Consider the following 14,792-nt stretch of genomic DNA (forward strand, 5'->3'; position numbering starts at 1 on the left):
CATATGGGAAAACAAAAGTAAATTTTATCCCTTTATCACTACACATACAGAAATCAGTTCTAGGTGGACAAATGAAAAGTGAAACTTTGGAACTTTTAGAAAAAAATTGGTGAATATCTTTATGTTCTTGGGATAGAAAGAAGTTTTGGATGTGAAAGTGTTCACATAAAAATTTGTAAACTTAAGCACATTAAAATCAAGAATTTCTATTCATCAGAAGAAACCATAGGCACTTCCCTGATGGTCCAGTGGTAAAGAATCTGCCTTCCAATGCAGGGGCCTCGGGTTCGACCCCTGGTCAGGGAACTAAGATCCCACATGCCGTGGGGCAACTAAGCCCGAGTGCCACAACTGTTGAGCTCGCATGCCTCAACAAGAGAGCCCGTGTGCCGCAAACTACAGAGCCCACGCAGTCTGGAGCCTGCATGCCACAACTATAGAGCCCACCCACCCTGCAGCCCGGGCGCCACAACTAGAGAGAGAAAACCTGCACACCAAACTAGAGAGAAGCCTGAGCGCTGCAACAAAGAGACCGCATGCCGCAATGAAAGATCCCACGTGCCCCAGTGAAGATCCTGCGTGCTGCACCTAAGACCCGATGCAGCCAAAAAAATAAAGAAAAGAAATAGATAATCAGCAAGGACTTATGTATACCAAGGAGGTCTATCAATACTCTGTAATAACCTATGTGGGAAGAGAATCCAAAGATGAATAGATATATGTATATGTATAACAGAAAAAGATACTGTACACCTACAGCATACACAATATTGTATATAAATGTTACCCCCCCCAAAATAAAAATTAATAAAAAAAGAGGTAGTGAGACACAAGCTTTAAAAAAAAAAGAAGAAACCATAAAGAAAATGAAAAGACAAGCCACACTTTGCGAGAAGATATTTACAACCCATATCACTGATAAAAACTACAAATCAATGAAGAAAAGAAATGAAATGAGAGAGAAATGAAAAAAAGTCACATACAAGCCTGTTACAGAAAAGGAAAGATAAATCATCCATAAGAAAAAGCTCTTTTACACTTATTACACTGGCAAAATTTATGAAGTCTGACAAGTTTTGGAGGGGAGATAGATCATTGAGAACTCACACATCACTAGTGGGAATGTAGATTTTCACACCCACTTTGTAAAGTGATTGGGCATTAAATTTTAAGGTTGAACATTCACTTAAATATTACTTTAGATAAATTCTTACACGTGTATACTAGAAGACCACAAGAATATTCATAGAGTACTATTAATAGAATGAAAGAAATGGGAAACAACCCAAAAGCCCAAACTGAGAATGGATAAATAGTGGTAGATTGATAAAATCAAATATTCTATAACAGTGACCATGAATGAACACTGGCAACACTGTGATTCAATCCTAGAAACATACATAACGCAGAGTGAAAAGGCAAGTCCCAGGATATGGCATACACTACATGACATTTTTGGTGAAATTCAGGAAAAAACAAAATTAGATAATATATTATTCATATGGATATATATGCTATAAAATTATACACAGGAAAAAAAGCAAGGAAATAATCAATGTAGACTCTGAGATGGTGTTATCTGTTGGAGGAAAGCATGAAGGCATGAAGATGGGAAGTGGAAGAACTCATATATATACCAAGCAGTTGGAAATCTTTTAGCCTGTAGGTTGTCTTCTATGAGCTCATGCACATTAATTTTACCTTTATGCTTTATAATTTATGTATATGTTGTATATCTTTTCTATTTATTGAACATACTAAAATAGATAAAAGAGCCCTTCTCCCCAAATTATATAAAGTATATACAGTAAGTAAAAATGTTAACATTAATATACTCTTGGTGTGAGACTGTGTGATGTATTGGTATTTGTTGTATTATCCTTTGCAATTTGTAGTCCCCTCCAAAATAAACTTTAAAAAAAGGGAAAATAACAAGTGAGAAAAATAGGAAGTGAAGAAGTGGATACAGTATATAATCTTCTATCAAGAAGATGGGCTATGAGATGCACACTATTATATATAGGATGGATCAACAACAAGGTCCTACTGTATAGCACAGGGAACTATATTCAATATCCTGTGATAAGCCATAATGGAAAAGAATATGAAAAGGAATGTATATATAACTAAATCACTTTGCAATACAGCAGAAATTAACACAACACTGTAAATCAACTATATTTCAATAAAATCAATTAAAAAAAAAAAGGAGATGGGGGAATTCGCTGGTGGTCCAGTGGTTGGTTGGGACTCCACACTTCCATTGTAGGGGGCATGGGTTCGATCCCTGGTCGGGGGAACTAAGATCTCACTAACTGCGTGGCCAAAAAAAAAAAAGGCTATGAAGAGGAGTAGAATTTTGGGGTAAGAAGGGTGCTGGGAGTGACAGGTGTTATTGGATAACTGCAGAAGGAAGAGGGGGGTAAACAGAGACTTTTTAAAAATGTATTTTAAAGATGAAGGCATATTAACATGTTTTAATATTGACTGGAAAAATTCTAGAAGAAAGGCTGAAAATTATGAGACAAGGGATAAATGATAGCATGAGGTCACTGAAGGTTAAAGGAATTAGATACTTCATCTGTAATAAGTGGGAGGAAGACGGGATGAGCATAGATGCAGGTGCGTTTACAGGTTTGATGAAGAGGAAATAAAAGCGTTTGGATTCTTCACGTGGAAAATGATGACATGAGGAGAGTCAGACAGAAGTGCCAAAGGTCTGAGAATGCATGAAATTTGAAGTGGGTAGTGGGAAAGGGAAATTACTATATATTCTAAGATATGAGGTAACATTAAATGCCCATTTATGATTGGACACTATGGAATTTAAAGTGATACTAATTGTTTTATTTTTGTGATTGTTTTGTTGACAGATGTTCCTATGTAAACACCCCTCCTTGCTCATGTATGTTCGAGAGTGCAGTCTCCCCATACAAATACCTTTCAAATTGAGCAGTAACATCTCTCAGGCTCTGCACTGTACTGTTATACCTTTCCTGCAAAACCAGTGTGGCCTGAGCGTGAGCAGCGTTACTTTTCTCCAGTTCAGCTTCTTTCCTAAGAAAAAGGAACAGTTAAAAGATAAAATGCTGACTGCAAATCATTAGTCTCAGAAAGAGACTAGGATATACCTTTGACACTGTGAATCATATATCCCATATCTTCATGTTTATATCAGATACTGGCAACTTAGATCTAAATTTATGACCTACATCTAATAGCCTGTTCATTTACATACAGCTTCATTTTATCTTTCCTGCTTTTATTTTACTTCTGTTTTCATCCTAATTTACTTACTTATCGTTTCATATCATACGTACTTAGGTAGGTAGTTTAAACACTTTTTTGGAAGAAAGTAGATTAAAAAGACTCTGAAACAGAATCTTGATAGCAGCTAAAACTAAAGAATGTGAAGGATTACCAGTTTAAAAGCACTAGGGTTGAGTAAAATTTAATTCTCTGCATTTAGACATTTAAGGAACACTAGGTACAGTTAAGTTATATCTTCATTTTAAGAGTTTTTTTGAAAAAAGAGTTACAGAACTATGCAGATTTATTTTGATTATACCAATTACCCACATAATAAATTGTTAATTATCCAAAGATTCAACAACTTATTTAGTAGACTATTTTGCATAGACAGAATGGCTTTTAAGACATCTTTATAAATATATACTACAAATCTATAGAGATTTTAAAAAATATTAATATTACATATTACCACAATAGTGATACAACTTTTTTGATAGGCATATGAGCTTATAAGAGATCTTTTAAAGAATAAGAACTGTAAGTAAGAAGCATTATTCACTTATAGACTAAGTTGGACACTGAGACAAGATAGCTGATCAAATTCATTCTGTAATGAGTATAGGGTTTAAAAAATATATACCACAGCTAAAAGCAATCAACTAGTACTAAAGGGTTTATAATAAAAATATTCTCTTTCCTGCCCCCTAGAGGAATCATTGTCAACTTCTACGTTTTTCTCTTAAGCTTGAAATTTCCAGGCTGGAAAGAACCTTAGAAATGATCTCGTAAAACTCCTTTATTTTATATCTAATGAAAGAGAAAATAAAATAAATTAAGATTGTCTTGCTCAGAATCACACAACTAGTTAACAGATCTAGGAATAAAATCCTTATCTCCTGACCTCTGGACTGAGTTCTTTGAGTCAGAATAAATGATTATCTCATCTTTCTTTCCTAAACTGACATCATCCACTCAAGTTTCTTAAAGTACCTGTTCCCTGAGGCTGGTTGCAGTATAGAACAATCCCCCTAAGTACACTTTGGTAGTATTCCCCAAAATGCAAGCATAGATAAAACTTTGGTGTTTTTTAAATCAGTGACAACTAAAAGAAAAGAGAAAAGAGATTAATAACAAAAGTACCTAATAAGAGATAGATACACACTTGTGAAATAAGTGGCAGTTCTGTAGCTTTATGTCTAGTCCATGGTTCCTTGCTAGAAAATGTTTTACTGCTGAAATCCCAAGGATTCAAATATTTATTCACAAATTAAACTCAAGAATCAACCCAGATATTGTTTTATTTTATTTTTATACCTTCTGTATTTATTAGCTGACTCTCTTTTTTTTTTAACAACTTAAACTTTTTATTTTATTTATTTATTTTGGTTGTGCCGGGTCTTAGTTGCGGCAGGTGGGCTCCTTTGTTGCAGGTTGTTAGTTGTGGCATGCAGATCCTTAGTTGTGGCATGTGAATTCTTAGTTGCAGCATGCATGTGGGATCTAATACCCTGACCAGGGATCGAACCCCTGTCCCCTGCATTGGAAGGTGGGTTCTTAACCACTGCGCCACCAGGGAAGTCCCTCAACCCATTTAAATAAATGTAGTGGAGAAGGACCTATAATGTGATGAAAATAATATGGAATAAGAGTTAAAAAAAAAAAAGCATGAGATCTTAGGCCTTCTACTTTTTTTTTTTTTTTTTTTTTTTAAACCCACAAGCTTTGTCTACCTGAAATTGTCCTCCTCCTCTTTCTGGCTTTGGAGACTGAGGTTATTTATTTACTTATTTTTTAATAAATTTATTTATTTTATTTTTGGCTGTATTGGGTCTTCGTTACTGCGCATGGGCTTTCTCTGGTTGCGGCAAGCGGGGGCTGCTCTTTGCTGAGGTGCACAGGCTTCTCACTGTGGTGGCTTCTCTTGTTGCAGAGCACAGGCTCTAGGTGCCCGGGCTTCAGTAGTTGTGGCACGTGGGCTCAGTAATTGTGGCTCACGGGCTCTAGAGCACAGGCTCAGTAGTTGTGGCGCACGGGCTTAGTTGCTCCATGGCATGTGGGATCTTCCCGGACCACGGCTCGACCCGTGTCCCCTGCACTGGCAGGTGGATTCCTAACCACTGCGCCACCAGGGAAGCCCCAGGCTTTCTACTTTTAATGACAAATTTTTTATTTTTGAATGTTTCCCAGTTCTGGCTGTTTTTTTCCCATTGTGCTTTTTTTTTTTTTTTTTGCGGTACGCGGGCCTCTCACTGTTGTGGACTCTCCCGTTGCGGAGCACAGGCTCTGGAGGCGCAGGCTCAGCCAGCGGCCATGGCTCACGGGCCCAGCCGCTCCGCGGCATGTGGGATCTTCCCGGACCGGGGCACGAACCCGTGTCCCCTGCATCGGCAGGCGGACTCTCAACCACTGGGCCACCAGGGAAGCCCCCATTGTGCTTTTTGATTGTTACTTCTGAAGTGTTTGTGCTCCCTCAAAAGAAGTAATTAAAAGTATAACTTACACTATGATGCACATATGGACAAAAAATGGAAATGTTTCTTATTAAAGGGTGGGAATCTTACTATTTTGGGTGTTTTTCTTTTTTTTTTTTTTTTTTCTTTTTGCGGTATGCGGGCCTCTCACTGTTGTGGCCTCTCCCGTTGCGGAGCACAGGCTCCGGATGCGCAGGCCCAGCGGCCATGGCTCACGGGCCCAGCCGCTCCGCGGCATATGGGATCCTCCCAGACCGGGGCACGAACCCGTATCCCCTGCATTGGCAGGCGGACTCTCAACCACTGCGCCACCAGGGAGGCCCTTGGGTGTTTTTCTAAATCTGTTATCATTGTAATGCTAATGTCCAATCATTTTTAGAAAATATAAGAGCAGTACAGGAATACAAAATTTTGGTTATTAAAACTCTCTTTAGTTAAACCTTGGGCCTTAAATAAAGAAAGGGCATGGCTTCTGACTTTGGCTGTCATACTTGTTTATATGCACATCCTGTGCATGTACTTTACCTGTCCGTGTTTATCCCTTATTTGTAAAATAATTCCAACCTCACCACTCACATGACTGGTGTGAGAATCCTGAGAGAATGTACTAGAAAACATTTGTTAACATCTGAAGTCATATATAAAAATGAAGTCCTATTAATACAAACCCTTTCAGCCTTTCTTCTACGAGTTTTAGTTCTTCACCTCTAGATTCTGATTCTTCTTCCAGTTGCTTGATCAGGCTTTCAACTTGTTCCTCCTTTTGCTGTAATTTATCTAGCTCATCCAGTGCTTGCTTTAATTCTCCCTCAAAGAGACCTCTCTCTTTAACCACTTCCTCTTGAAAAGAACATAGCTTCTGTTGAAGACTAGAAGATAATTCCTGCATCCAAATAGAAAACCATCAAAATAATTTGAAAGCTTTTGAAAATTTAATAAATAAATTAAATTTAATGATTTGTGAGGTTTTACTAAGGGCAAAAAAGAAGTACAGATGATGAAGTATGGACACTAAATTCAAGAGCCTCCAGGAAACTTGAAAAATAGAGAGATATCATATTCATTTTATCATGGATTATATCCTACACCTTGTTAACATTATGGTAAATGTTATTTTAGCCTTTTTTCCTACACAACACACACACACACACTTAGAAAACTAAAATCATATTCTACAACTGACTTTTATCCTTTTTCTCATATGATTTATATAAAAAGAGTACTATGATTTCAATGTTATATAAAATATTTTAATGTTATGTAAGATGAGTAAATATGAATAAATAAATACAAGTAAATCACTTGTGAAAAAATTCTAACATTACAAATAAAACGAAAATTGCCTACTCGTATTCTAACCTTAGTTTTCCCATTCCAGAGATAACCACTAGTTTGGTATTCTATGCCTTATGGTCTTCTTCTATATATTTATATACTTAAAGCGTAAATGATATATACTGTGTATGTAAAGGTCATTTAAAATATCATAAAAATAGTAGTTGAGATCTTTTCAAGTCAATATATACAGATCTACTTAATTCTTTTGTTGTTGCAGATTGCCCAACGATATAATATTTCATGTGCATGTGAATGCCTGCTTGCCCAACTCTCACCAATGTGTCATATGAGTAAATGTTTTAATATGTGCCAATCTTGTAAGTGACAAAACAAATTATTTCAATTTCTTGGATTACTACTAAGGTAGAGCATCTTCTCATGTTTACAGACTACCTGAATTTCTTTTTTTTTTTTTTTTTTTTTTTTTTAAATTTTTTGGCTGCACCATGAGCTTGTGGAATCCTAGTTCCCCAACCAGGGATTGAACCTGGAAGCATGTAGTCCTAATCACTGGACTGTCAGGGAATTCCCAAAGCTATCTGAATTTCTACTTCTAAGAATGATCTATTTCCATCCTATGCCTATTTTTTTAGTGAATTGTCTTTTTTTCCTCATTGATATGTAAAGTGTTCTTTATGTAATTTGCATTTTAAAAAACTGTCAGTTTCCTTTCTTGTCTAATTAGACACTCTTTTACCATAGAACTGTAAATGCCTATGTAGTAATCTAACACAAGAATGTGCTGAAAAATTTTTTAAAACAATTTCCTTATTTTGCTTCAATTGTTGCTTGAATTTTTTCACATTATGAATAACCCTGTGGTGAACAGCAGTTAAATATGCGACATAGGCACGATTATTTCCTCAGGATAAGATTCTAGAAGTAGAACTGCTGGATCAAAGGACATATACAATTTAAAGCTTTTCTGATACACAGGGAAATGTATTCCCTAAAAGAAGCACTAGCGTTTTAAAATATTGTAGTAAACTACCTTCTCTTGTTGCAGAAGTGAATCAATTTGCAATACTTTTTGTTGTAGCTCTTCATGTTCTTGTTGTTCAAGAACAGACCTCTCTTTTAAGTTTTGTATCTCAGAGTTTAGATTTTCATCCTGTTCTCTGTCCCTATTGATGAGGTCTTCTAGAAAAGGGAGAACATTAACAATGCTGTAATTAGATACTAATATTAAGTTTGAGAAACCCAGATTCCCATAATATTCCACTATACTGCTTTATAGCATGTTACAGAGATCAAGTATTTCCAAAGGGGGGAAAAATAACTCTGAAGTTGGTATGATTACTATATATAAAATAGTATGTATATTATATAATAAAACCCCCAAACCTAGTTCTATGTATCTACCAATTTTAAATGGCCACCCAATGGGGAAGTCAAGAACTGCACAACCACATATATTTCAATCAAGACAAGAAATATAACGAAATAAACAGATAACAAATATCATAAAAGACAAAAATTCCCAAACATAGAACAAAATTTTTGTTGTTTATATAATTATTTTAGAAAGTTGTTATAACATAGCAGTACTTTAAAAAAATATCATCGGTAGTACTTATCTAAAGAAAGTAGTACTATAAACAGTGGAATACCTTTTTCTTTTTCAAGCAGTTGGCATTTAGCATTCATGTCTTCTACTTGTTTAGACAATATAGCAACATTTTCCTCCAGAGACTGCTTAAGGCTTAAAACTTCATGATTCTTCTCTTCCAGATTTTCTTCTAACTGGGCAATATCTAGCTTGTATTTTTCCACTTGATCTGATGCACAACTGCATTAAAACAAATTATGTTGAAGAGCACATCTATTTAAGCATAGGGAACATTAAATGAAAAGAGATGAAAATGATGTATTCATCACAGTTCAACAAAATAAAGTCCAATTTAAAACTACTCTTCATATTACCTTATTTCTTCGATGTACTCTAAAAGTTTTTCTGTTTCAGATTTTTCATCAATCTTTTCTTTCTCTATTGAAATACTAAAAAAAATTGCACATATTAATATACACAATAATCACGCATAATGCTTACTCTGTACCAGATACTGTTATCTCAGGTAGGCTGACTCCAGAGTCCAAACTCCTAACCATTCACTTATGTGACCTCTCAAGTTGACAATTTAATATATGCAAATAGGAGGCTCAAGTTTTTGTTTTTTTTTAAGTAAGAAAGCTTTCCAAATATATTCTGACAAAAGGGTTATGATGATGAGAGTCATCACCTGCAACACTCCAAGTGTAACAGAAATCATCTTTTCTGTAGCTTTCCTAGCTTCCCCACCCCCCACACATACAAAATAGCATTTTGTGTGCCACAAAGCCTTTGTTCCAGGATGCCTTATATTCAATTACTTATGTGTTTACCTCCTCCAAACACCACAATTTAAGAAATGGGCAAGTGACTTAAACAGACACCTTACAAAAGGATATATATGAATGGTCAATAAGCACATAAAAAGATGCTCCACATTAATAACAACAAATTAAAATCACAAATGAGGGACTTCCCTGGTGGTGCAGTGGTTAAGAATCCGCCTGCCAATGCAGGGGACATGGGTTCAAGCTCTGGTCCAGGAAGATCCCACGTACCACGGAGCAACTAAGCCCGTGCGCCACAACTACTGAGCTCATGCGCCACAACTACTGAAGCCCGTGCGCCTAGAGCCTGTGCTCTGCAACAAGAGAAGCCACCACAATGAGAAGCCCGTGCACCGCTATGAAGAGTAGCCCCCGCTCACCGCAACTAGGGAAAAGCCTACATGCAGCAACGAAGACCCAATGCAGCTAAGAATAAATAAAATAAATAAATTAAAATAAATAAATAAAATCACAAATGAGATACTACTTCACATCCACTAGAAAGGCTGAAATCAAATAGATGACAACATCAAATGTTGATGAAGGTAAAGAACAGATGAAACTATCACACATTGTTATGTGGGAGTGTAAAACAGCAAAACCACTTTGAGTGTTTTAAAAAACGTTATATGTATACAACCCTATGACACAGAAATTCCACTACTAGATATTTACTCAGAGAAATAAAAGCCTGTGTCTACAAAAAGGCATATATAGTAGACTTACTGATAATAGTCAAAAACTGGAAACCCAAGTATTGATCAGTAGGAGAATAATAAACAAATGGAGGTATATTCATATAATGGAATACTACTCAGAAACGAAAGGAGCAAATTATAATACACACAACAGTATGGCTGAATCTCAAAAAATTATCTTAAACAAAAGAAGCCATATATACACACATATGCATGCATGTGGTAATAAATGTCCCCCAAAAGGCCAAACTAATTTATGATGATAGAAGTCAGAAAGTGGTTGCAGGGGTATGGGGGCAGCCATGGGGGAGGAACAGGGGAGCAGGAAGGAGCACGAAGGAACTTTCTGAGGGGATGGCCACACTCTCTGCCTTATTTGGGTGGTGGTTATACAGGTGTATACAATTGTCAAAAGTCACTAAACTGAATACTTATGATCTGTGCATTTTACTGTATATGAATTACAGCTGAGTAATAAAAGAAGGCTAGGATTGTGCATTCATCACAGCTTCCTATACCAATACTTCTCAGTTTTGGTCTCACTACAACCTCCGCAAGATTATGTTGTTAGAAAGACTATGAGTCTTTCCTCATCATTGATATAGAAGATGTACAAAAGTAATACATTCATACATCTTTCAGCATAAAATGTTTGGGAATGATTAGGGCTCAACTATCCCTTAGGAAGAGAAATAGGGCAAGCAGAGGCAGGCAATGAGGTAAGTATGAAGGGAAGGTTAAAGTCTCAGTAAACAATAACTATCCGAGAAAGGTAAATCAAAAATTGGTTACACACACACACACACACACACACGCAAATTGGTTATACAAAGGAATCTCTTTCCTTTTAGTCACTCACAGTTTCCCCTCAAGTTGTGCTATTTTCTCCTGAGACTCTTCGAGATTCTTCTGGGTAACCTGCAGCTTCACCTCCATGCCTTCTTGTTTAGCCATCATGCTCTACACAACAGAAATATCTGTTTTAGGAAATGAGAACTTGTTCAGATCCCCCGCTCCAGACACAGCAAACTTACCAAAGGTATCACTCACCCTCATCTTTATTTCTCTTTTGTTTCTAAGTTTCATCAACTCAAGGCTTAGAATTCTCAAATTCTTCTGGTTACTATCATCAGAAAACTAAGTACAACGAACATAAAAAATCGAGAAATATTTTCTATTAAGTCCTGTAAAAAAATCACTTAAATATTGATTATCTATTATTGGGACTATTATTTGCCTACAACATACTCTGGTAGAGAAAAGAGCCAGGATTACTGGTTTTACACTACTACTGTTCTTGTCTCTCCTTTTCCTTCATGTGACTTTCTGGTCTACTTTTGAAATCAGCTTCAGTGGTCATTTATCTGTATATGCTAGAAAGTCCACTGTGTGGCTCTAAAACAAGCTTCTTGGAGAGAATTTCGTAAAGTGCGTTTGCTTAACAAAATGCATCCGCATTGTTTGGTCTACTTTGAAATATGCAGACTACAGGGTCCATCGCAGGCCTAATAAATCAGAATCTCCCTGAGTGGGGACCAGGAATCTGCTCCCTTCCCCGTGCTTAATTCTTATGCATCCTTACTCCCTTTGTAAGCAAAGAGCCCAGCACATTACAGGCCCTGAATAAATGACTCTTATTAAGCTGAACAGTGATTTACAGCTTCCTTCTACTTCTGTAAAAAAGCAAGATGACCATGTTAAGTCCTTTAAGATCATTAGTATGTTAATATTGATAAATACAATTTATCTATTGAACACATTTAGTCCACACAATTATTCATTTCCCACTATATTTCCAAAAGGATTTGAGATGGAAGCTTGCTATTATGCTATTATTTATTTCAGAGAAAGATCTTTAAAGATACTTCTAGATATAAATTCTGCAACATTTATTAGTGGCCTTATTTATTGGGGGTGACTTTGAAGAAGGTGAGAAAATGTCAGACATTAAAACAAAAGGTAAACTTTTTTGTTTATAACCTCTTATGTGCCAGGCACCAAAATAAAAAAGATGCAATAATAATTCCTACTGGAAGCAGCTTAATATTTAAAGAACATTTAGTGAAGGAAAATGACTAAACTAGGCCTAAAATTCCTAAACAGCTATATGAGAAAAAAAACATGTTTATTATTTATTCAATTGTAAATATTATCATGAGATTCAAATACCTTAGATTTTAGTAGCTCATTAGTCCTGGTTAATTCAATAAGCTGTTTTTCCAGTGAAGCATTACTTGCAGAGAGAGATGTTTTTTCCCTGATGGCAGCATTTAGCTTTGCTTCCATCTTCTCCAACTCAGCTTCCAGATCCTGGATCCGCTTGTCTTGAGCACCACGTTCCTGCACAAGAACACGAATCTGTACAGAAACAAGGTGATGAATGAATAATTCACTGATTACTGCCAACATAATCACTAAATGCTACTGATAATCAAAATATTAAAGTTCTAGACAAACTTCTGATTGTGACATGATGCTCTTAGATATTCTTAGCTGTTTTAAGCAATCATATTTATTTTATGACACATCTTGTAAAACTGTAAGCATTTTAAGAACAGAGGATTTGAACTGTCATAAACTTCTAGGTGTAATTAAACTGTTTATTCACTTTTAAGGTATTTCTACCTATAAAAAGTCTTCTTTACTCTAGTTCTAATTATAGGAAGTCAAATTATAGCTTGAAAGACGAAATATCTTTTTCATTTCTGGGAAAGCAGCACTGGGCTTCTGAGTAGGATATGGTAGGCATCAGCAAGCCATCATTCCTGCTGCAATTACTAGGGAAAAACCAAAACCTAAATCAAAAACACACACTTGTCAACAGAAAATGTGGAAGCCAGAAGACAATGAAATGTTTAAGAATGTATGCAGAAAATCTGCCAATCAAAAATTCTATTCCTAACGAAAATATCCTTTAAAAATACGAAGGTGACATACAGATGTTTTCAGAGGGGAAAAAAAAAGAGGCTGAGAGTATCTGTCAACAGTAGAACTGCATAAGGAATTCCTAAAGGAAGTTCTTCAGGCTGAAGGAAAGTGATCCCACGTGTTTGTAAGATATGCACTTTAAGGACATAGATAGATTGACAATAAAGGGATCGGAAAAGATTTACCATGTAAACATTAAACAAAAGAAAGCTGGTATGGCTATGTTAATATCATACAAAGTAGACTTTAAGGCAAAAAATATTACTAGGAATAAAGAATTTTATGGGTAAAAGATTATTTCAAGAGGAAGACATAACCTTAAATTTGTTGTGCACAACAAAGTAATATCATAACTTCAAAATATACAAAGCAAAAGCTGACAGAATTAAAAAGATAAAAAGACTAATCCCCAGAGCTACAAATTTAAAAATACCTTTCTCAGTAACTGATAGAATAAGCAGACAAAAATATCAGTAGAGATAAAGACCTGAAGAAAACTGTTAAACAACTTGAACTAATTGTCATATATAGACGACTATAACCAACAAGTGCATGTACATTCTTTTCTAGTGCACATAAAACATTTTCCCAAATAGACTATTAGCTGGGTATAAAAGTATCAAGAAAGCACAGCTGCATTAAATCACATGCAAAGTATTTTCTACCCTTATTCATACTAATCTCAGTATTCTAAGCCAATTGCTTTAACTAAAAATATATCAAGCACCACTTATATATACAGCTGTGAACTAGATGCTAGGGACTGAACGAGCTTTAAGATTCCCTACCATAAGATTCTTTATGCCTACATTATTGGTTTAAAACCAATGGTGATAGCACATCATAAAGTAGAAAAAAGGACGCTGAGGGCCTCCCTGGTGGCGCAGTGGTTGAGAGTCCGCCTGCCGATGCAGGGGATACGGGTTTGTGCCCCGGTCTGGGAGGATCCCATATGCCGCGGAGCGGCTGGGCCCGTGAGCCATGGCCGCTGAGCCTGCGCGTCCGGAGCCTGTGCTCCGCAACGGGAGAGGACACAACAGTGAGAGGCCCGCGTACCGCAAAAAAAAAAAAAAAAAGAAAAAGAAAAAAGGACGCTGAGATTATCTACATCACACTTTTTTCAGTTAAAGAAACTTAAGCTCCAAAAAAGGACTGTAAACTCAAATGCCTACATGACCAAGCAGATAATATAAATAAGAGAGCCAGGCAAGGACTGACTGAGCAAATGTGGGGTCTAAAGAAGGCAACGGATGCAGAAACCGTGCTATCAGATCTTCTAAGTTTGCAAGAGAAGTCAGAAATCTGAATTTGTTTTGCATGATATTTTACTTTAAATATTGATAATTAATTCAAATTAATCAAACAAACAACAAATACTGTGGGGCTTAAATAAAATAGAGCTGTATTTGTCAAAAATTTCTATTCTAAAAGATTAAGTAACTGACACAAATTACCAGTTCTAATCCTGGCACTGCCACTCACTCACCAGCTATCTCATAGAGACTCGGAGACACTCAGTTGTTACATATCTAAGTATTAACTCCTACATCATAGGCATGTATCCTCAATAAAATGATAGCCAGTATTACTAAAATAAATACAAAAAGGATCAGAGCAACAAGGGCAGAGATTTGCAAAGTTATTTTGACATATTCTTGATCTTAAGCCAACATTTAACTGTAATCAATAGTAAATTTTAATACGTCCATCAAAAGAATATGTCTAGGGG

The 14,792-nt window shown here is 36.1% G+C and overlaps 1 protein-coding gene across 5 annotated transcripts in view; it reads right to left on the reverse strand.

Annotated features, from left to right (window-relative positions):
- The window catches only part of HMMR (hyaluronan mediated motility receptor), a 45,805-nt gene that overhangs the window by 24,128 nt on the left and 6,885 nt on the right, over window positions 1-14,792 (reverse strand). For all 5 annotated transcript variants that reach the window (XM_060094970.1, XM_060094969.1, XM_060094968.1 and 2 more), the window contains exons 5-12: window positions 12,305-12,493; window positions 11,186-11,272; window positions 10,995-11,095; window positions 8,985-9,059; window positions 8,672-8,850; window positions 8,053-8,201; window positions 6,392-6,606; window positions 2,941-3,057 (exon numbers count right to left, since the gene is read on the reverse strand). In XM_060094970.1, the coding sequence (XP_059950953.1) occupies window positions 2,941-3,057; window positions 6,392-6,606; window positions 8,053-8,201; window positions 8,672-8,850; window positions 8,985-9,059; window positions 10,995-11,095; window positions 11,186-11,272; window positions 12,305-12,493 (1,112 nt within the window). The remainder of the gene's footprint in view (window positions 1-2,940; window positions 3,058-6,391; window positions 6,607-8,052; window positions 8,202-8,671; window positions 8,851-8,984; window positions 9,060-10,994; window positions 11,096-11,185; window positions 11,273-12,304; window positions 12,494-14,792) is intronic.

This window comes from Mesoplodon densirostris, chromosome 3 (assembly GCF_025265405.1).
Source record: "Mesoplodon densirostris isolate mMesDen1 chromosome 3, mMesDen1 primary haplotype, whole genome shotgun sequence".
NCBI lineage: Eukaryota > Metazoa > Chordata > Mammalia > Artiodactyla > Ziphiidae > Mesoplodon > Mesoplodon densirostris.